Genomic DNA, 24,583 nt, shown 5'->3' with positions numbered 1-24,583 from the left:
TTGGTTAGAAGCATTTGGACGTGTTCCAATGTTTATACCGCACCCTGTTTTGGTTAAAAGCATTTGGACGTGTTCTGATGTTTATAGCGCACCCTGTTTTGGTTAAAAAGCATTTGGACGTGTTCCGATGTTTATCATCACTCCTTGTTTTGGTTACAAATATTTGGACGCGTTCCGATATTTATCACCGTTCCCTTTGGTTAAGAACAGTCTAGTACGCCCCGGTGTTCATACCATTCCTTCTCTCCTTCCACGTGCAACGCGTTGGGATCTTGTTTGACACCTCGGGTGTGCCCAACGGTTGTGTTGTTCTTTGCATTTCCTGCGCGTCACGTAGTTAAGTTTGTATAATTTTCTTACATCTTTTATACATGAAATGTAGTTTGGTGTGTTTACTTACTTTTGCTCATGTTTGAGTTTGTTGTACTAAGTTTTGGTTACAATGCAGCATTTCTTTGCATAACGCTTGAATCTAGATGTTTCATTACAACCTCATTGCATGATCATAAGTTATATTTCCGCATTGTGCATATCATTTGCATTTTGCCCCAGAACTACGCTGGTTTGGTTCCTTGCGGGCGTAACCATTCTTTGTTTTACTCGTTTGTTTGTCCAAGTCTTTGGCCTTGTCAAAAATGGGTTGTCTCTGGGCTTTGACATTCACTCCTGTCGCTTCATGACTTTTGAGTTCTGTCAAAGAGGGGCAACTGTACACACCCCATTTTTGATCATCCTTAAGACTTGGACGTCACCGTTTGTGCACTCGATGATTGTCCTTGTTTGTGTTCATTTTTGAGCGCCCGAAGTCCTCGGCAGAATGCCTTGTCTTTGAGCCTCTAAACCTTTCTGTTTTATGCATGTTTTTGGACCTAGAGCTTGTTGCTTCCAGCCTGGAACAAAAGGTGACCTGTCGGCCAGCCCTGGGACCTGTCGGCCATGGTTTGTGCCTGTCGGCTACCAGTGGTGGCCGATGGCCATTGGTCCCTTTTTCCTGATATTTGTTTGCCAGCTGTGCCAGCTGTTGTTCACTGAGCTGCATCTTTATACATGTGTATGGTAGGATGTATAGAAGCTCAAACCTTGTTTTTCTATATATAGGGGGGTGCCTCCCCCATTTTGGGAGGTTAGACATTTTAGACCAAAAAATTCTCTCTCTCTCTCTAGCTTTCTCTCTCTCACTTGATATTTTGTGCTTTGTAGTTAGTTTTTTCTACACTTTTGCACATCAACCCTAAACCAAACACTCTCACCTTAGAGCTGAGGTCCCTTGGAGCTTTGTTTGAGCCTGGGAAGGGGGTTTGAGCTTGAATTTGTGGCTGAATTGTACTTTGCTTCAAAGGTATATAATATACTTCACTTAAGCTTGTTGTGCATACTTGCTTTGCCATCTTTTTCAATTGTTTAAAGGCTGTTTTGGAAGTATGAAAACCTCTGTTTATGAGGCATAAAAGTGGTGGTTTGAGCCTTTGTGAGTTAGGGATTCTTCCCTCCTTTTGCTCTTTAGCTTGTGAAACTTTTTGTGCTATTTTTCATCACCTTCAAATCAAAATTTTTGGGCCTTTTGACCACTGAAACTCGAGTTTTTTAGTAACAAAAACCTTCATTTGAAGTCCAAAATTGGAGGGGTTAGCCTCCCCTCCTTGTTGTCTGGCTTGCATGCCTAGTTGCCTTACATGTTAGCATGTTTTTATAGCCTAACTTAGCTTTGGTCCAGCATGTTTTTGCTACTGTTTTGATTTTTTTTAGCTTTGTTTTGGGTTGGTCAAGTCCTTTGAGCCTTTTATGGCATGGTTGAAGTGTTAATTCCTTCATTAGCTTGGTGTTTTAATGCTTTGATCATCATTCTTTTGAGTCGAAAGCATGTTTTAGTGTTATTTTGCACTCCATTTCCGTACGGAAATCTTTGCACTCTCTCTGTATTCTTCCCTTTCTCGTTTGCTTTGAAAGTTGTTTTAAACCACTGATTTGCTTAAGTGTGAAATTGAGACATTCATACTTAATGGTTTAATCCCTTCGGGGCTCATTATCAACTGCATGAGGTCTCTTTCGTGCCCGAGGTACTTGTGGTTTAAGCCCACTTTCCACTAGAGGACACTTACTTTTGGACTAATTAATTACAGAATGGATTAGTAATCTAAAATGAGGAAACAAAAATGGACAAGTAAAAGAGGTAAGAAAAACATCTTTTGTGTTGCATTGCATGTGTTCGAATCAGACGTTAATTCGAACACGAGGAAGATGGGACATTTCATATTCGAAGTGATGAAGTGTGCCACTTTCCTTGGTCACCGTCACCCTTGATCATGCATGATAGGGTGGTGATTGTTTTAGTCTTGTTTATGATTTCGTTAAGCTTGTACAAGCTTGGTTCCTTGGCCATCATGCATGGAAAATGCTTGGTTGATAGTTTGAGGGCCAAGAGTTACACTCCTTTGAACTTGTGTAATCATAAGTAGAGTAACAGTACAGATAACCCTTGAGAATACATTGCTTTGCCTCTGTTTGCTCTTTGTTGTAGCAAAAAGGGAACACTACAACAAAAATAATCTTTAGACACGAAAACTAATGACAAATTTTTTTTTTGTCACGAAATACGTATCTTTTAATGACGAAAATCATATTTCGTCTCCAAATGTGTCATTTTTGGAGACAAGAATAAAATTTCGTCACCAATCTAAATCATAATAAAAAAAAATAGGTGACGAAATTATATTTCGTCATTATTTATATTTTTTTTGTCACCAAATATTTTCCCACTAATATTTTCGGAGGGCGCCAAAATTAATAGATTTTTGGTGACAAAAAAATTGGTCATCAATTATAAAATTATTAATGACGAATATATTTTTGTCACTAATAATTTTTAACATTTTAATATTATTTAGGGACAAAACTATTTTTGTGGCCAATATTTTTACCTTTGATGAAAAAATAATTTTGTCAGCAAAAAATAATTTAGTCACTAAATATTTTAGGGTAAATATTTTAGGGGAAATAAAAATGAAAAAAAGATACAAAACTACACTCTCAAATCATCCATCTCCATCACCATACCTGACCTTTCTTCCTTTACTGCCTCTTTCACCACCACCACCAACTCAATCACTTCACCACCGCCACCTCCGCCTCTGCTGCAGCCTCCCGATCTCCCAACCACTCTCTCAACACTCAAACACCTCATCCACCTCTCCGAAACCACCCACCACTCCACCTCCACTCTCCTGCCCACTACCGCCACCACCACCACCGCCCTCTGCCCCTGTCCATTCAATTTCCTCCACCGCCTTCCATCGGAATCCCTCTTTTGCCACTCCCTCCAATGCCCTTCTTCCCCTTCCCCCCTTCTTAGCCTCGACCCCCTCCTACTCCAATCACTACGCTACACCAACACTCTCAAACCCTCCCAACAACTCTTTAATCAGAACCGCGTCCTTCAAACCATACACGATCCCAACTCCGACCTCTGCTTCTCCCTCGACGATTATTGCGACTTTGGTCCCAATTTCTTCTACCCTAATGGTGTGAAACTTCAAGTTCTAGCCCCCTAATCTTCCAAGTACTGTTTTTATTTTTTTATTATTATTATTTTTTTTTCTTCTAGTGTTTCTGAACTTGATTTTCGATTTCTCTATTTTACAGGCAAATCAACCGAAGAACAACTCAAACCTCTCTTCGATTACCACCGTGCTCAACCCTTCGATGTTGTCTGCCTCAATGGTCTATCCTCTTTCTCTCTCTCTCTCTCTATATATATATATATATATATAGATGTGTGTGTGTGTGTGTGTACGTCTTAAACATTTTAATTTTTGGAATTTGCAAATGATTGTTCAGATTCATCCCCAGCTTTCTCTCCCAAACGAAGGAAGCATTCGTATACCGCTGTAAAGATCTCTACTTTTTGTAGATTTTATTGAATTTGAATGATTTAGCAACCTAGAATGTGAGCCTTTGTTTGAAATTGATTTGAGTGTTGGTATCAATTTGAATTTAGGTTGAGAAGGTAGATAAGAATGAGAAATTCATAGAGGTTGTTGATTGTGAAGATAAGGAAGAGGATGATTGGCTATCTCCACCTTCTAAAGTTTCAGTTGATACACTGAAACTTGGTGAGGATTCAACTATAAAGGAGTTGAGGTATATTCCTTTTTTTGGTTTTAACTTAATGGGTTAGCTCAGGAATTCATTTTATGTTTTGTGGCTCCTTTATATCTTTCAGTTCATATAGTTTAAAGCAGCTATGAATTTTATCACTTGTGTGTGCATTTGTTTGAAGCTATTTTTGTTGTGTTAGTGCTTTAATTGGTGAGACCATTCACTGGTGTTCTAAAGTAGAGGCAATGTGTCTTATTATTGGAATTGATACCTAAAGGGGACCAATGTGTCTTATTATTGAGACCAAAGAGGGTTGGTTTGGCAGACAAGCTGCTAATTTAGTGTGAGTAATGCTGGAATTCGCATCTCACCATTTGCTGCAACTTAGCTTTTTCTTTTCCCCTCCTATGAATTGAGTGGGGGAAAAAAAATCAAACCAATAAGATAGGACTACACACAAGGTGTTTGATGATATTACTCTTAAGACAAATTGATTTAATTTTTTCAGAACAAATTGACTAGGTCTTCGATGTTATTGAAGCTGATTTCAAGTCCTTAACATCAACCATGTTTGTCATCAATTCCAATTTTGTTAATAATCCTAGTGAGGCAAAATAGGCAAGCTAGTTATTCCTCTTGATCTAGTTAAATTTCTCTTACTTCTTTGGGACTAGATTAGCATTCCTTAAAACTATATAGTTCTTCCATGCAAATGTTTTATTGTTTATTTACTTTCTTGCTTCTTAAAGTCATAAATTAGCTAAGTTTCGATTTTGTTCAATTTTGAAACCATGTTTTATTGTTCAATTTTGTTCTTAAGTTTCGATTTGCGGCCGTCGTAATGGAAGTGGTGAGTTGGTTGAAGTTGGGTATTGGGATCTTAGAGGTGAAAACAGATCTTCAGCGTTTAAAATGAAGTTTATGAAACTTGGATTGAAGCCTGATTCATTTCAGACTGATAGGGACAATATTAGTTTAGTATGAGACCCTTTTTTCATTAATCCTAGTAACTGTTTTCTTTTTTTTTTTTGCATGAATTATATTTTTTGGGTTACTTATTCAGTGATATAGAATTAGTATCTCTGTTTACTTGTATTCTATCTAAATTCATTCTGACAAACAAGGTCATTTTGTGCTTGCACTAACAAAAAATGTCTCTAGGTTTATCCTGAAGGAACACATTTGATGATTCCCTTGTTTGAAAGGCCTATCGTTAATGATGTTTGTGTACGTCCCAATCTTGTTGAGAGCTCTTCAGGGAGTCATGATCTCCAAATGGTAAAGTTTGTTTTACAGATTTTCTTATATTTATCATGCACAAAATAAAATGAAAACAAAACTTGTTGGTTTATTATAGCGACTTTTTCCAGATATGGCATACTTGATCTCTTCATAATTTTTTTAAGTTTCGAACTCTTGATTGAAGCCTAGATAAAAAAGAATTACATGCCTAGAAATAAGGTTTCACTTTTATATGATAGTCAAGGAGGTTAATTTATGGAAGCATTCTGATCTTTCTAAATCCCTTTTGTAGATTTGATTCTTGTTATTCGATCAGGGCCTTATTATTTGCATTAATATTTATTTAGCAGTGATATATGCTAGGAGGTCGATTGTGTTTTTTTTTTTTTTTGGGTGAATAAGTCATAAAATAAAAGACAAATATATACAAGATACAAGAGGCATGTCTCAGGAGCTAACCAACTATACAAAGAGCCACCAACAAAACCAAAAACACAACAGGACAAAACAACTTGTTCAAACACCACATGAGCACAGGAGCAGATAAGGAGCAGGAACAAGATCAATACTGAGCTACACATTAGGATAGACCTAGAAGCTACTGGACCACAAAACAATATCCAAAATATAACTCAAAAACAAGGTCTACTACCATAATTAAGGCCATGTACATTCCACATAGAAATCCAAAATTAGGTTCTGGGATTACAAAAATTAACCACTAGAGCCTATTATAACTATACTAATAAATAAAAATTCAGACTGTAAAACAACCACCACATCCTCTTAGACATCAGGCAACATCAGATCATTAAGCACCAGCAAAATGGCAAGCAACAGCAGACAACAAGCCTCAGCAAGAAGGCAGCAACAACAGCAGTAGCAGTAGCCAGTAGCACAGAACCTAATTTTGGAGAAGCTATGAGTATGGAAGGTGTCACTGTCATATTTTGGTGTTTCTCTTGAAGAATAGGTGACTAATTTAATGGGCCAGCCGTTTTGTTTCTTAATAATACTGATATCTACCACACCGACTCTGGTTAAATGATAAATTTGATTTTGTTTGGAAGCAAGTTAGTTGAAAAGACCACACATGTTTTGTTCTTGTATAGATAATCGAACTAACATGTAAATTTATATTTGCTCTGAATCTGTGATAGTACTCTTTTGAGGAGACAACTTACTTTTATTTCTCTATATTCTCTTAGAGTGAGTGTTGAATTTTAGTAGAAAAACAATATCATTGCCATTTGTTTTTCTAGATTATCCTCTTGAGGTGTTGTTGGAAACTGTCACTCAACTCTTCTAGTTGATATGATTTTATTCTCTTCCTAGAAAACTTCTATTTTGCTGTTGATGGAACCAAAGTTTTCTTGATTCACCATCACAGCAGCACCTAGCTAAGTCAACTAATTTGTTAATGTTATTCTATTTTTTGTTTTGTTTTTGTTTTTTTATTTTTTAATTTATATTAAGAGGCAAGTGCTGAATTGTGTGTTAGTGATGTAAATCAAAATCATAATATCTCAGTAAGCTACATTTGGTTATCCTTATTTCCTGTTTTGATTTTCTTTTCTTAATCTGCCTTGAGAATTTTCTTATCCTTATTTCTTGTTTTGTTTTTCTTTTCTTTGTTTAATTTTAATATCTAGGAAGCTTCAATGTGATACAAAACTTTTGAAACTTCCTTTCTTCAATCCAAGAAAAATATTATTCATGGTTGGATAATAAGGGGGGGAGGGGAGAGAGATCCTAGCCTCCAAATGATATGTAGAGTGAAATAGAAAAAGGGATAAGAAAGGGAGAGAAAGAGGAGAGGAAGCTAACTTTGTGACACCCTGAAAATGAGTAGAATATTTATTCTGAAATCTTTCAATCATGCCCTTCCCTTCCTCTTGCAAGTTGGTTATGGGATAATCTTTTGATGGCCTAGCTCAGATGCACTGAAGGCACCACCAAAATCCAGATAGCTTCCTTTGTAGGTTAACAAATTCATTAAGGAAGGAAATAAATAAGGAGATGCCTTTTCATTATAGAAGCTTTTTCAAGACCTACATCTGGTTGTTGCCTTTTGGTAAGGTTTATAGTCCTGCTGTTATCTGCTTCACCATTTACTGGTTATATCACTAGAATTGTCCTCCCAAGAAGATGTCTTTTTTCAATTTGTCGTGTGTTCCTATCTTGATATCTTTGCAATTACAGCATGAGATGGCAGTAGAGAGTGCATGGATTTTTGATATGGATTGTTATTATCAAACTCTGATTCTTGCTAGAAGGATTTTTGTGATTGGTGGGACACATATGCTCAAGAAGGTAAAGTTATTGCTCAAAGAAGTAGACTTTATTTTGCAACATATACATTCATCTCTAAGTTTATTCAGAACTTACACTCAACTCTTCTGTTCATAATCAGTTTTGAACTTGCTTTTCTAGATTAACTTGACTAATCCAAATCAAAATGAAGACATAAAACTTCCTTCAAATACAAAAGCTGTTAAAGATCTATATGTCTCCCCTTGTGGGAAACTTGTATTTTTAGCTTCGATGGGTAAAAAATTATCAATTACTAGGTATACTTATTGTCTTTTCTTTTTGTCAAGAAGATATTAGTTTTTCTACACTTTTTTTTGGAGTTTAGCTGACTCGGTTTCTTCTATTGTTTCAGCATGGGCTGCAACAAAGTTGTCATCAGTTATAATTTACCGGTAAAAGTTTGTTACTTCTTGTTTACATGTTTGTGGATATATCTTTACTCATGCTCCCTATTTTTTTTTTCTTCTATATTTTCGACTTGAGCATAGTTCTTTTGTTTTGAAGTTCCAATTCCTATGAAAATAATGAAGCCTTCCAGTTTATTTGATTGTATTTTGCCAAGTGTCATCTTGTCAGTTGAAGTATTGTCTGATGTAGTACCTATTGCATATCAGTATAACTAGGGGACCATATGATACTAGTTCCCAAAAATGATTAGTCCTAGATGACACTGAAATTTAATTGTTACAAATTTGTCCTACCTATGATCAAGTTTGGTAAGACATAAACATGTCTTTTGAAAAGTAGGCATGCCAAGATCCGTTTTATTTACTTTTTTCATCTCCCACTTCTTATTCTTTAGTGGTTGAAACCTTTTGCCCTCAACTTGTTGGCAAATTTTATGGTTTTGGATTAATCTGGACTGTGTTTGGAAAAGGTAAAACTAGATCAGCTAAGTGACAACAGCAAAATTTAATGGAAATCATCTAGATCTTAGTTAATGATGTTTAAGAAATTAAGCTTGAAGCTTAAACTTAAGCTCAGTTTGTTCCAATGCAGAATGGGTGGGGACATGTTTCTAATTTAGTTATGATTAAGGTGTTCTCTCTGTATTTGTCTTGCCTTGTAAACAAGTTCTCTATATTTATGGTTAGTTTTATTTTATTTCGCTTGTTTGATTATCAATCTTTTTTCTATTAAAATTCGTAAGGAAGACAAAATCCTGATTATCAACGTATACAAACCTAAACCTATACAAACCTAAACCTCATAAAACAATCTCCCGGTTGGAAAACTAAGTCCAAAAATGCACTTTTTCACGCTTAAGCTTGAAAATAGGCCACCGGGGGCCAAAATTATCCAACAGCCACGAGACGGCCCGGGGACCACCTCAAACACGTCGGGAGGGACCAATGTGAGTTGTTAAAACTTACGGAACTAGCACGGGACTCCCGGTTTGAAAACTAAGTCCAAAAATGCACATTTTCACACTTAAGCATGAAAATAGGCTACTGGGGGCCAAAATTGTGCAACACTCACGGGATGGCCCAGGGACCACCTTAAACACGTCTGGAGGGACCAATGTGAGTTGTGGAACTTACAGAACTAGCTCGGGACTCCCAGTTTGAAAACTAAGTCCAAAAATGCACTTTTTCACACTTAAGCTTGAAAATAGGCCTTCGAGGGCCAAAATCATGCAACAGTCGTGAGACACCTCAAACACCTCGGGATGGACCAATGTGAGTTGTGGAAACTTAGGGAGCTAGAACGGGACTCCCGGTTCGAAAATTAAGTCCAAAAATGCACTTTTTCACACTTAAGCTTCAAAAATAGGCCTTCGAGGGCCAAAATCGTGCGACAGCCACGAGACGGCCCGGGAAACACCTCAAACACCTCGGGATGGACAAATGTGAGTTGTGGAAACTTACGGAACTAGTACGGGACTCTCGGTTTGAAAACTAAGTCCAAAAATGCACTTTTTCACACTTAAGCTTGAAAATAGGCCTTCGGGGGCCAAAATCGTGCAACAGCCACGAGACGGCCCAGGAAACACCTCAAACACCTCGGGACAAACCAACGTGAGTTTTGGAAACTAACGAAACTAGTACAGGACTCCCGGTTTGAAAACTAAGTTAAAAAATGTACTTTTTTACAATTAAGCTTCAAAATAGGCCTTCGAGGGCCAAAATCGTGCAACAGCCACGAGACGGCCCGGGGAACACCTCAAACACCTCGGGATGGACCAATCTGAGTTGTGGAAACTTACAGAACTAGCACGGGACTCCCGGTTTGAAAACTAAGTCCAAACATGCACTTTTTCACACTTAAGCTTCAAAACTAGGCCTTCGAGGGCGAAAATCGTGCAACAGCCACGAGACGGCCCGGGAAACATCTCAAACACCTCGGGATGGATAAATTTGAGTTGTGGAAACTTACGGAACTAGTATGGGACTCTCGGTTTGAAAACTAAGTCCAAAAATGCACATTTTTCACACTTAAGCTTGAAAATAGGCCTTCGGGGGCCAAAATCGTGCAGCAGCCATAAGACGGCCCGGGAAACACCTCAAACACCTTGGGACAGACCAATGTGAGTTATGGAAACTAACGAAACTAGCACGGAACTCCCGGTTTGAAAACTAAGTCCAAAAATGCATTTTTTTACAATTAAGCTTCAAAATAGGCCTTCGGGGGCCAAAATCGTGCAACAGCTATGAGACGGCCCGGGAAACACCTCAAACACCTCGGGATGGACAAATGTGAGTTGTGGAAACTTAAGGAACTAGCACGGGACTCCCGGTTTGAAAACTAAGTCCAAAAATGCACTTTTCCACACTTAAGCTTGAAAATAGGCCTTCGGGAGCCAAAATCGTGCAACAACCACGAGACGGCCCGGGAAACACCTCAAACATCTCGGGATGGACCAATGTGAGTTGTGGAAACTTACGGAACTAGCACGGGACTCCCGGTTTTAAAACTAAGTCCAAATATGCACTTTTTTACACTTAAGCTTCAAAAATAGGCCTTCAAGGGCCAAAATCGTGCAACAGCCATGAGACGGCCTGGGAAACATCTCAAACACCTCGGGATGGACAAATGTGAGTTGTGGAAAGTTACGAAACTAGCACGGGACTCTCGGTTTGAAAACTAAGTCCAAAAATGCACTTTTTCACAGTTAAGCTTGAAAATAGGCCTTCGGGGGCCAAAATCATGCAACAGCCATGAGACGGCCCGGGGAACACCTCGGGATGGACCAATGTGAGTTTTGGAAACTAACGAAACTAGCACGGGACTCCCGGTTTGAAAACTAAGTCCAAAAATGCACTTTTTTACAATTAAGCTTGAAAATAGACCTTCGGGAGCCAAAATCGTGCAACAGCCACGAGACGGCCCAGGAAACACCTCAAACTCCTCGGGATGGACCAATGTGAGTTGTGGAAACTTACGGAACTAGCACGGGACTCCCGGTTTGAAAACTAAGTTCAAAAATGTATTTTTTTATACTTAAGCTTGAAAATAGGCATTCGGGGGCCAAAATCGTGCAACAGCCATGAGACGGCCCGGGAAACACCTCAAACACCTCGGGATGGACCAATGTGAGTTGTGGAAACTTACAGAACTAGCACGGGACTCCCGATTTGAAAACTAAGTCCAAAAATGCACTTTTTCACATTTAAGCTTGAAAATAGGCCTTCGGGGGCCAAAATCGTGCAACAGCCACGAGACGGCCCGGAAAACACCTCAAACACCTCGGGATGGACCAATTTGAGTTGTGGAAACTTACGAAACTAGCACGGGACTCCCGGTTTGAAAATTAAGTCCAAAAATGCGTGTTAAATTGTATATGTTATGGATAAGATAATAATTGTCTAGCTAACTTTTTTTTTTTTTTTTTGTATTTCATTTTTTTGCAGATTCGAGATTTGATATGGACTTGTTTGGTAATTTGGAGGGCCGATGGTAGCTCATTTTGTGTTTTTGTTCATATTACCTTACTTGTATTTTGATTGTGTTGTAAATTTTATATTTTTGTTAGTATTACGGGGCATGTTTGGTAATCCGCCCTTGATATTTTATTTTTGTTAATATTAGTAGACATGTATTTTGTTGGATATTAGGAGATGTGTTTGGTAATCTGCATACGGTTGATATTATATTTTTGTGGATATTAGTAGACGTTTTTTGTGGATATTAGGTGACATGTTTATAATCCGCATGCAGTTCATATTGTATTTTTGTGGATAGTGCTAAAATTCAATTGTGATGTTTATGAAAATGAATAGATTTTTGTATTGATTTGTAATAGATATTTTATTGAACAAGTTATTGAAATGCGTAGGGAATTGTTACTGAAAAGAAAAAATTTCGGAAGAAAATAGTACTCTCATTTTCAAAATTTTTAATTTTTATTAGTGACGAAATAAAAAATGTCGCTATTAGTTTTCAAAAAACATGACGAATAATTTTGTCACTAATGATATAGTACGAAACAAATAATTTCGTCACATTTGCTGAATATTTCGTCGCTAAATGGAAATATTTGGTGACAAAATATTTTTTGTCATTGAATAATTTTCTTTTTTGCTCATTTTAGTGACGAATTTTTTTGTCACCTTAATCCATATCATTGGTGAGGAAAACTTTCGTCATTAAAATATATTTGGCAACGAAATATTTCGTCGTAAAAAACAATTAAAATAAAATATTATTTAGTTTTGGTGACGAAATTGGTATTTTAGAGGACGAAAAATTCAACATTTGGAGACGAAACATTTCGTCGCCAAAAATGAAAAATAGGTGACGAAACTGTTTTTCGTCACCAGGTACTTTTTGTGACGACGTATAGGCCACGAACGTGGTGACAAATTTTTTTCGTCACAGATCACATTAGTGACGAAATTTTGATGTTTGGAGACAAAATTAGTCTGTCACCAAAGCCCTTTTTTGTTGTAGTGGAAGTTCAAGGAAGGGGTAGCCGATCGGCTACCAGTAGTAGCCGACCGGCCACCATTGGTAGCCAACGGCCATCAATGAAGAAAGTTGCTCAGTGTGTTCTGGAGGGGAGTAGAGGCATTTTGGGAGTTTGCAACACTGTTGGTGTTCGAATATGTGTAAACAAAGGCGTTCAATGGCAAGGCGGTGGCTTTTTGGGTGGAAACCAACCGAGCATGCATGCAATCCTCGTCTCCCGAGGCCTTTTGCTTAGTTAATTAGTTGTAACTAATTCATGCAAGTGTTGTAACTATTTAATTAGCTAAGAAAGTGAATTATTTGTTTGCTTTAATTAGCTTAGCTTAAAATAGCTAGTTAATTCAAATGTTGTAAATAATAGTTAGTTTAACTAGTTATTCGATTTCAATTTGTAATAATTAGTTAACTAGATTACTTAATTAGTTTCAAGTTTTGTAATAGTTAGCTTAGCTTAGTGTAGCTAGTTAGCTTATTTATTCGGACCCTCCTTCGTGAGGGCGCAATGTTGTAATAAGTGTGTGTGCATGTGTGTATGTCTTCCAATCCAACGTCTTTTTGCCTTTTACTTAATCGCTTTTGATGGTTAGATTATGGACATTTTCAATTAGCATGCCTCATACTTGCAAGTTTGCATCCATTCATTTGTCTTGCATGCACCGAGACTCGGCGCATCATTCAAACTGCATCGCTATTTCAAATACTTCTTTGAATACTTGCTTAATCGCATGTTGTTCAAATCGATTCATATGCCATATCAGTAGTCGAGCCTATTAATTGCATATTGCATGTGTTGCATTAGACATCTTGCATAATTATGAGCATGCATCTTTCTAACTAGTTTCTATTTTGGCTCGGAGCACTCTGTAAGTTTTTATGCTTTAGCATACTTATATGAGCGCGATTGCCATGAGGTTATGTGCGTACTTGCTAAACTACATGAATGTCTGTGGATGAATGCTTGTTGCTTGAATTGGAACGATTCAACAAATGTGCGTTTTTAAGCCCACTTTGTTGTGGCAAAATCATGTTTTAAGCCCACTATGTTTGGTGACAAATCCGTAGGTGGCAAATTCAAACCATTTTCGAAAACAAACAGGAGTTGAATTGTTCCAATTCTTGTAATTTAAGTCTATACTTGCTTGTGTGCGTCACGTAGTAATGTTAGCTAATAACTGGAATAAGAACACATAATGTTTGTAAAATTTCATATCATGATTAGTAGAGGCCGGTGTTTGATCGGGCAAGCGGGAGTGCTCATTTCAGGACATTCCCCTCTTGTACCTAAGTTCCCGAGTCGAGGCAACTTTGGTGATGACGGGCACGTGACCTTTGGCACGAGTCAGGGTTCCTAAATTTTCCTAAAAATAAAATATTTAGGTGGCGACTCTGTATCTAGCAAAGCAGTCCCATTTTGGCATTATTTGATTTTAAAAAAAAGGTTTGTCGGATTTGGACTCTCTTGGTGTTTATCGGTTTCACATTGCACTTGTGAGACTAGATTCAGAACCGCGGGATTCCGAACTGTGAGGCCTTCTTTTCAAACCCATTCTGAAAGACAGGGCACCGAAAAAGGTGAGTCCACACCTAGCACGAGATCAATCACCTATTCTAATGGCACAGTATCCCTAGTTAGTGTGGAAGAACTAATACGCCACCATCAATAGATAGTTGAGACCCTATAGTAGGATGCGGCCCGTCAGGCCGAGTTTATAACCAAGCTACAACTATAGCATCCACAGCCAACTACAGCCTTTGTATCCCATGCACCTTCCGCGAGGATCCCAACATCCGGAGTCACTGCTAATTCTGCTAATGTCCAAGAAAACCAGGGCAATCCAACAGAGCCAATCCCAGCACAAACTTCTAAAGCATTGGTTTATCAGACCGAGGCTCCGTTCGAGTTTAAGGTTGACCAATTGCCCTCAAGGTCAGTAAACTAGAAAAGTTATTCAAGACAGCACAAGGGGTTAACTCCATTTCAGACATAGAGAACAGGTATACTGATTCTGCAGTTACATTACCAAATCGGTTTAAAATGTCGCACATCGATCAAGTCGACGGCTCCGGGGATCCAATGGTCCACTTGCATTTGTTTTCAGATATCTTGCGGTGAATGGGCTTAACTAGATTACAGAAGTTGTCTCTCTTTGGTCGCACCATGTCAGGAATAGCAGCCACTTGGTATGCTAAGTTGGAAGATTCTGTTAAATAGAATTGTGAGGAGATGGCCGAAGCCTTCATTTGCTCAATATTTTTACAATACACAGATTGAGGTCATAACTCGTGATAATGAAGCAACATGCCAAGAGCCGAAGGAGGGTTTCTCTGAATTTGTGACAAGATAGAGAGCTAAAACCTCGATGATGACCACAAGGCCTTCTGAAAAGGATCATATTAGGATGGTTATTGTAATGCCCCTGTTCCGTAATATGTTAATTGGTCCTTAACATGATGTGATTATATGTTTTGATATGATTTTGTGTGTCATTATGCGAATATACGTGATTTGAAGTTCTATCTGTTCACCGTAGGAATATCTGTTTGAATGATCAGCTTTGGAAATTTAATTGAGGGCCTTATCGGCCACAGAACCCTAAATTGATTACGCCATTGTGATTGGCATAATTTTTAGAGCCTACGGTGAAATTTAATTGAAAATTGGTTCTGGTCAATTTAAACTGATTAAATTGATAAATTAAGTACCCCATTATTTTATATTAAAATATTTGTTAGTGGGGCTTGTTGTATATTTGCATTGCACTCTCCTTTAGCTCTCTCAAAACTCAAAATCTGAGTTCGACACTTGAGAGTGAGAGAGAGGCCGGCTATAGAGAGAGAAAGGAAGAGACTTAAGCAATTTTTGGCTCTAGCTTGGGAATTTGAAGATTTAACTCAAGAATTGACTAGAATTTGGAAGATTAAAGCTCCTAGGTGAGTGATTCTTGGATTATAATTGTAATTTTGTGCATGTCCAAGCTATCTTGGTGATCAAGAACAAGATTGTAATGAAGTTGAGTTGTGTTTGTTGAATTGAAGCTTAATATGTGCATGCATGTAAGAAATACTTTGAAATTTGCATGTTTGAGCACAAATGTGTATAACCCATGTGAAATATTAAAGGAAACTCATGTCTTGATCACCATTTGTGTTATCTAGGTTGAGAATGTGGCTAATCCATCACATGCATGTACAAATTGAGAAGATATGAGCTTTGAATGCATGAAATGGTTACATTGGTAATGAGTTGGTGGAAAATGAGCCATGCATGTAAATAAATTATGAAATTGAGCTTCAATATGTTGTAATTCTATGTTTGTACCATGTTAGTATATGATTATGTGAAATTTGGGCCGAAATCATGCATTTAGAGCCTTTGAATGTCAAGATGAAGCTCAAGAACTCAATCTGGAAAACCCAGATTTTCGATGTCCGCTCGAGCAGGTAAAGTTACGCTCGAGCGGAGAAATCGAGCTCCCAGCATTTTCTGCAGACATGGTTCCCGCTCGAGCGGGGAAGTTGACGCTCGAGCGGGGAGCTATGTAGACAGGCAGTCCGCTCGAGCGGTCGAGTTCACGCTCGAGCTGGAATTGAAGGCAACCAGTACTTTCGCAGACCTAAGGGTCCGCTCGAGCGGGGAAGTCCACGCTCGAGTGGGGACCCTATTTTCTGAAATCCTGTTTTTGCATTTTGTGTTCTGTTTTCCGTTCTCTTTCACTTGCAAGCATTCTTAGGCTTATGTTAAGCATTGTAAATGAGTTAAAGAGATGATAATAAAGCCTAAAGAGGAATATGTGAATTAAAGAACGGATTGAACTGTTAATGACCCTTTTGTGTTCATGGAATGTGTAGGGTCAAGCTCCAGGGCGAATCCACAAGCCGAGCACTGTGAGTAATGTCAATATTCGAAAGCTTGTCAATGTCCAATTGTTTATTCCCTTAAACTTTATGAGTTGTTAATTGGGATTGTGGACAAGAGTCTGATAGGAATGAATGGATGGACCAAAGGTCGTTTTGATATAAATGAATGGACCAAAGGTCGTCCTGATGTAAATGAATGGACCAAAGGTCGTTTTGACACATGTGAGTGGGCCAAAGGCCGTTTTGATATGAATGAGTAGGCCGAAGGTCGTTTTGACGTGAACGAGTAGGCCAAAGGCCGTTTTGACATGAATGAGTAGGCCGAAGGTCGTTTTGACGTGAACGAGTAGGCCAAAGGCCGTTTTGACATGAATGAGTAGGCCGAAGGTCGTTTTGACGTGAACGAGTAGGCCAAAGGCCGTTTTGAAATGAATGAATGGACCGAAGGTCATTTTGAAATGAATGAATGGACCGAAGGTCATTTTGAAATGAATGAATGGACTGAAGGTCGTTTTGATAGAAATGAATGGACCGAAGGTCGTTTTGATAGAAATGAGTGGACCGAAGGTCGTTTTGACATATATGAATGGACCTAAGGTCGTTTGGACATGAATGAGTGGGCCGAAGGCCGTTCTGACATGAATGTATGGGCCGAAGGCCGTTTTGACGTAAACGAATGGGCCGAAGGCCATTTTGATAGAAATGAATGGGCCGAAGGCCGTTTTGACGTAAATGAACGGGCCGAAGGCCGTTTTGATATGAATGGAAATCTGAATGGGCCAAAGGCCAGAATGTTTGGAACTATAGACACTTGATTTGAATTTTGTATAGTTATATATGTATATTTGTTAAATAGAAGTATGTATTGGGCCCAAGGCCGTTTGGAGCATGTTGTTCTACACATCGTTATGTAACTGTCATATTTGATATTATTCACTGGGCTATCGCTCACGCTCATTCATGTGTCTTGTAGGTGAGCCAAGAGAAGCACAAACCCAGCCCTAGTGAAGTCTGCTTGGAACAACTAAGGTTTTGAGAGAGTCATCCCTTGTGTCAAACGCATGAGACCCGTCTTCGCCTTTTTGTTAAGTATTTACATTTTGTCAGGCTGGCGAAGTTTTGTATATGTCTGCTTATAGTTTTTATGGGTTGACTTAGTTTTGGATGATCCTGTCTGTACAGAACCTATGTCACTATGTTTCTGTTGTGAGTTATTAACATACATATGTATGGTTTGTTTTGATGTGCCATGTAAGCACAGCTCTACGGACAAAGTTTTAAATTTTTGCTTCCCTTTTGGCCCCTTTACTCTGATGTGTTAAGTCTGTTTTGGTTTGAGGCCGTAGGTAATCTTAGGATTACTGGCCGGTTACGTCCTTAACCCACGGGGGCGGGTTTGGGTCGTGACAGAGTGGTATCAGAGCACGAGTTAATAACTCACACACTTGTCCAAAAGAGCAATAAGCGTCTAGAAAAGATCTAGGATGCATTCATGAGATAAGTATGAATTCGAAAGCATCGAGAATATGCTTAAGTGTTTTGATTTGGGCAATTATGTGCTATAAGTTGTGCTGTACTTGCATTGCAAACTGTTCGATTACATATACTCTCTAGTATATGCATATTCGTAGAATCTTTTGTATATTGTATAATGCAAGTTTAATCAGACGGTGAATAAGAACTCTGTAAAGTTATGTTTAACTTTAAATATTTGTTAATGATATGAAATGACAAGTACCCTGGAATGCTATGTTGTGTATGAATGATTTCCTAAATTCTCCTTGAACATAATTGTGGTATCCTTAGCAGAGGCCCTCGCCCAGGGGACATAATACTGTGGCTTATGGTCATGAGGCCCTAGCCCGGGGGAAATAATACCGTGGCCTATGTATGAGACATGTTGCCAGTATCGAAGATTCCATTATGGAACTTGATATGCTTGACCAGTATGATATGTTACGCTAAAGGAAGTACCACACATGATTCGAATATGAGATATGAATTGTTACACTAATGTGTACAACAAGTTTGTTTTGATATAATGCGCATACATGAATATATGAATCATGAAAAGTTGTCTATGTGCATTCAATTCTGCCTACTGGTGTCTATGTGAAATATGAACATGATTTGAGTGTATAATTACTTATTAATTGTTCAGCATGCGATATTTGATAAATATGAAATTATCTGTTACGTAAGTGGTTAACTGCGTACGATATGTGAAAGGAGAATATAACAATGTGCCTATGTGCGAATGTACTCATGTGATTTTGTGTTTAATTTCATATTGGGCATCCCAGTATTTTGTAAAGTTTGATAAGAATTTGTGTAGAGTATGGGCAAATTAAGGGCATACGGGTTGGAAGGTTCTTCCACAGCCCGACTTGATAGTCCGGAAAGAGTAGTACAAGAATTGGCAGAGATCTTGAGACAACAGCGTCAGTTGCCGCTACGGCAAGAACCTTTGCCACCACCAGTGTGAGAAACATCGAGGAGTTTGTTATCAGATTTCTGGGGCTCGTTATAGATATGGTAAAATGGACCATACGGCAAGGAACTGTCCCCGGATTGAACGAAATGTGAATGAATCCTCTGCCTTGGCTAAATCCGTACCAGTGGTAGGAATTGCTACTCAGGAAGGAGTAATCACACTTATCCCAGAAAGCACTCAGAATGTTGTAACCATTATCCCAGGTATCTATACTGTTTACAAATGAATGCTTATGTGTCGATTGATTCTGAATTAGTACGTTTGTACACCTTCGCTTGGGATATTATTTGATTCGGATCGGCATATATTTTATATTTGCTGCATGTGTATCTAGATCGGTTAGACCCACATGATCGAGACTGTATTCATTGGAGGTATATGCCCCGTTTGGGAAATTTGTGAAATTCGTTTTGAGATATTGATTGACTCTGCACATGCACATATATATATATATATATATCTACACCTATGCTCAGGGTGATTTATTATGTTACCGTCTTCAATGACTAAACCACTGGAATTATAATTCTGTAATCGTGTGACCAAGTTGAGCGCCCTAAATGATGAACTCTATAATTGTGAGACCATATATTTTGATTGGTAGAAAGTTGACTGGGTGATGTGACTAATTTGGAACCTTTGCGTAACAATCCCATACTATGTGTACCCGAGGAACTTTGTATAATGTATTACTGTGCACCATGTTCTTGCATATAGGACTTATTTGGGAACTGCTATGCTGATTATGATACGTACCTCTTGATATAAACACTTGCATGCTTATGTAACTATACCTGAACTTATGTGGACAATACCGTATTGTACGTGATTTGAAACACTTTGATATGAACAGTTGTGATGAATGATTCTGATACGACCTTGAGAACTGATAAATTTAGGGCAGTTGTGAAACTATCAGCCATGTGCCTAAACAAACGAAGTGAGCTTTACAGAATCAAATGTACCCTATTTGAGAAAACTTCTATCTGACTTGATCCAATAGAACCTTTGTCTGAATTGACCTGATAGAACCCTCATTGGATATAATTTGACGGGACCTTTGTTTGATTTAATCTGACAAGACCTTTTCTTGGGTTGATTGATGAGAACCTCTATCTAAGTTGATTTTGTAAAAGGGGGTTAAGAATTGTCTATGAATAAATGACCAGATTATTATTGGCGGGAAAACTGATAGACCCAAAACTTGAATCCGTTTGGAGTGCTTGACTTATTTGAAAGACCTTTTGTGGGCTATCAATAGATTGATCTACCTATGAACACCATTGAGAACCAACCTTCAACTAGTGAGGACATATGTGTTATAGATGAACTGAATTGTACAAATCCCGTGATTGGGTGTCTTAAGGAACGATGCTTGTGTATTGTCCCATCCTGGTTGGTTTGACGCTATGGGGACTGATGATGGCAGATTGATTTGACTATAAGCAGTACTGAACAGTTGTCCTTGATTGATCAGAATATGTTGTGTATGGGAGAGTGGTTGCTTCAGTGTTATCGGATTTTGGAAGATCAGGTTACGATGAGTGGTATTATGTTTGTTTTAATGACATTCTTGGGGCGTCCTTTCGTGCTAGGGGACGTTAAGCCTATGTAGCACCTTTGATCGAGATACCTTTTGCCACCGACGGTTTCGTACGGGTGGGTTTGACTAATCGATCTCGAGTCGGCCACCGACGGTTGTGAACGGGTGTGCTTGATTCCGAGACGATTATTCCTTTGTTTTGTCCGGAATGTCATCCTTTGGTATTATACAGATGTTACAGACATCCAAGAAGCTTTGAAAAATCCTGATTATCCATAAGTGTGCGAATTCAGTACACCTTGTGAACGCCTGCCCAGCGCCATTATATTCTGTAATTGGGGCCCTAAGGATATGTAAATTGTGCTTAACATGTGATTGACTCCTTTGATACGACCTTTGCCATTATGGAGGTTTATATATGAATTGCCTTATGCTTTTGATGACTATCAGATAATGTGGAAAGACTCGATAGAACAGGGAATTGAATATTGAACTGAATTGTGAACTGTAAACTGTTGAATGAATTGAGAACACGTGTATTATGTCAGAAATTGCCTGCTTCGATGTTATTGTACTTTACAATCAGTATTATGGGGATGTCTGGACTATGTGTATTGTGTGGGTAATTACTTCGATGTTACCTTTGTTGTTTCGGGAATCAGTATCTGGATCCACCTTATATTCCTCAAAACTTTTAATTGACCTTGGATAATTGTGAGGAGTCACTGGACTAAATACCGAATCAGATCGTGAATTGGGGAATTATTGAAGAATGAATTGAACTTTTGTGACACAGAATAGACCGAACTTCCGTGATAAAGATAACTGACATTGAAATAAATATGTTGATGAATATGTCTAAATATTTTTCGGTGCCAACAAGTCGAAGTTGAATTTCAGATAGTGGCGGGACTACTTCAACCTCTCTCCATTTTGGAATGGAAATGGGAATATGTGGCTACGAATTTCGTTGTGGGGCTACCTTGAGCACCCAAGGTATAAGTCCCATTTGGGCTATTGTAGGTAAAATTATTGAAGTTGCCCATTTCTCCCTATAAAATTTTGTATGATGCTCGTAGACTAGCCACTGTTTACATCGATGAGATCGCTCATTTACATGGAGTCCCAGTACCTATTGTTTAGACAGAAATTCTAAAATGTATTTGAATCCTGAAAAGCCTTCAAAAGGCAATGGGGGCTCAGCTTCTGTTCTGTTATGTTACCCGGACCCGAAGGTTCCCTTATGAAACTGGTTATTCGTAACCTCACGTGTATATGTTCTGTACTGTTCCGTTCTGTTCTGTTCTGTTAATGCTAATGGATGTGTCACGTAAACTTAATCATGACTTATGATTTCTGTATATGATCTGGACAAATTACGAATTTGATAGGAAACTGAATTATGATTCGGCGCTGTTTTTCCATCCGCAAATTGATGTATGATCAGAAAGAACTTGTTAGACTCTGGGAGAAATGCTCCAAATGTGTACCTTAGATTTTCGAGGAATTGGAAAGATCTATTCATCGTTGGCAGACCTTACTCACGGCGACGGCTTACACTCTAGTTTCGGTATGGCACCATACAGGCCTTGTATGGAAGAAAAGGTAAGTCTCTGACTGAGTAAGAACTGAGCTTTGTTTGACTTTGGGGCTAAGTAAGTGGCTATCAAAAAGAAATGGAACCGTTGAATAAGAAAGTATTCCGAATTATTTTCGGCTACAGGTAAATTAAGTTTGGAGGACCAAACTTCCTAAAGGGGGGAAGACTGTAATGCCCCTGTTCCGTAATATGTTAATTGGTCCTTAACATGATGTGATTATATGTTTTGATATGATTTTGTGTGTCATTATGCGAATATACGTGATTTGAAGTTCTATCTGTTCACCGTAGGAATATCTGTTTGAATGATCAGCTTTGGAAATTTAATTGAGGGCCTTATCGGCCACAGAACCCTAAATTGATTACGCCATTGTGATTGGCATAATTTTTAGAGCCTACGGTGAAATTTAATTGAAAATTGGTTCTGGTCAATTTAAATTGATTAAATTGATAAATTAAGTACCCCATTATTTTATATTAAAATATTTGTTAGTGGGGCTTGTTGTATATTTGCATTGCACTCTCCTTTAGCTCTCTCAAAACTCAAAATCTGAGTTAGACACTTGAGAGTGAGAGAGAGGCCGGCTATAGAGAGAGAAAGGAAGAGACTTGAGCAATTTTTGGCTCTAGCTTGGGAATTTGAAGATTTAACTCAAGAATTGACTAGAATTTGGAAGATTAAAGCTCCTAGGTGAGTGATTCTTGGATTATAATTGTAATTTTGTGCATGTCCAAGCTATCTTGGTGATCAAGAACAAGATTGTAATGAAGTTGAGTTGTGTTTGTTGAATTGAAGCTTAATATGTGCATGCATGTAAGAAATACTTTGAAATTTGCATGTTTGAGCACAAATGTGTATAACCCATGTGAAATATTAAAGGAAACTCATGTCTTGATCACCATTTGTGTTATCTAAGTTGAGAATGTGGCTAATCCATCACATGCATGTACAAATTGAGAAGATATGAGCTTTGAATGCATGAAATGGTTACATTGGTAATGAGTTGGTGGAAAATGAGCCATGCATGTAAATAAATTATGAAATTGAGCTTCAATATGTTGTAATTCTATGTTTGTACCATGTTAGTATATGATTATGTGAAATTTGGGCCGAAATCATGCATTTAGAGCCTTTGAATGTCAAGATGAAGCTCAAGAACTCAATCTGGAAAACCCAGATTTTCGATGTCCGCTCGAGCGGGTAAAGTTACGCTCGAGCAGAGAAATCGAGCTCCCAGCATTTTCTGCAGACATGGTTCCCGCTCGAGCGGGGAAGTTGACGCTCGAGCGGGGAGCTATGTAGACAGGCAGTCCGCTCGAGCGGTCGAGTTCACGCTCGAGCTGGAATTGAAGGCAACCAGTACTTTCGCAGACCTAAGGGTCCGCTCGAGCGGGGAAGTCCACGCTCGAGTGGGGAACCTATTTTCTGAAATCCTGTTTTTGCATTTTGTGTTCTGTTTTCCGTTCTCTTTCACTTGCAAGCATTCTTAGGCTTATGTTAAGCATTGTAAATGAGTTAAAGAGATGATAATAAAGCCTAAAGAGGAATATGTGAATTAAAGAACGGATTGAACTGTTAATGACCCTTTTGTGTTCATGGAATGTGTAGGGTCAAGCTCCAGGGCGAATCCACAAGCCGAGCACTGTGAGTAATGTCAATATTCGAAAGCTTGTCAATGTCCAATTGTTTATTCCCTTAAACTTTATGAGTTGTTAATTGGGATTGTGGACAAGAGTTTGATAGGAATGAATGGATGGACCAAAGGTCGTTTTGATATAAATGAATGGACCAAAGGTCGTCCTGATGTAAATGAATGGACCAAAGGTCGTTTTGACACATGTGAGTGGGCCAAAGGCCGTTTTGATATGAATGAGTAGGCCGAAGGTCGTTTTGACGTGAACGAGTAGGCCAAAGGCCGTTTTGACATGAATGAGTAGGCCGAAGGTCGTTTTGACGTGAACGAGTAGGCCAAAGGCCGTTTTGACATGAATGAGTAGGCCGAAGGTCGTTTTGACGTGAACGAGTAGGCCAAAGGCCATTTTGAAATGAATGAATGGACCGAAGGTCATTTTGAAATGAATGAATGGACCGAAGGTCGTTTTGATAGAAATGAATGGACCGAAGGTCGTTTTGATAGAAATGAGTGGACCGAAGGTCGTTTTGACATATATGAATGGACCTAAGGTCGTTTGGACATGAATGAGTGGGCCGAAGGCCGTTCTGACATGAATGTATGGGCCGAAGGCCGTTTTGACGTAAACGAATGGGCCGAAGGCCATTTTGATAGAAATGAATGGGCTGAAGGCCGTTTTGACGTAAATGAACGGGCCGAAGGCCGTTTTGATATGAATGGAAATCTGAATGGGCCAAAGGCCAGAATGTTTGGAACTACAGACACTTGATTTGAATTTTGTATAGTTATATATGTATATTTGTTAAATAGAAGTATGTATTGGGCCCAAGGCCGTTTGGAGCATGTTGTTCTACACATCGTTATGTAACTGTCATATTTGATATTATTCACTGGGC

The 24,583-nt window shown here is 38.6% G+C and overlaps 1 protein-coding gene across 3 annotated transcripts; it reads left to right on the top strand.

Annotated features, from left to right (window-relative positions):
• The first annotated feature begins 5,704 nt into the window (after positions 1-5,704).
• LOC114268948 (uncharacterized) lies at positions 5,705-11,814 on the top strand. Of its 3 annotated transcripts, XM_082891667.1 has the most exons (5): positions 5,705-6,310; positions 7,540-7,650; positions 7,771-7,907; positions 8,003-8,042; positions 11,502-11,814. In XM_082891667.1, exons 2-5 carry the CDS (start codon positions 7,546-7,548, stop codon positions 11,592-11,594), a joined length of 375 nt encoding a protein of 124 aa, XP_082747793.1. In that variant the 5' UTR covers positions 5,705-6,310; positions 7,540-7,545; the 3' UTR covers positions 11,595-11,814. The 3 variants fall into 3 exon arrangements, 2 of the variants coding, with proteins under 2 accessions (XP_082747793.1, XP_082747792.1); XM_082891666.1 differs by having other exon boundaries at positions 5,709-7,650; XR_014342194.1 differs by lacking the exon at positions 7,771-7,907 and having other exon boundaries at positions 5,709-7,650.
• The last annotated feature ends 12,769 nt before the right edge of the window (positions 11,815-24,583 follow it).

This window comes from Camellia sinensis, chromosome 10, assembly GCF_055761805.1.
Source record: "Camellia sinensis isolate YWXY chromosome 10, ASM5576180v1, whole genome shotgun sequence".
In the NCBI taxonomy this organism is placed as follows: domain Eukaryota; kingdom Viridiplantae; phylum Streptophyta; class Magnoliopsida; order Ericales; family Theaceae; genus Camellia; species Camellia sinensis.
The sequence above is the reverse complement of the archived record's forward strand: the minus strand, read 5'-3'. Positions and strand labels throughout refer to the sequence as shown.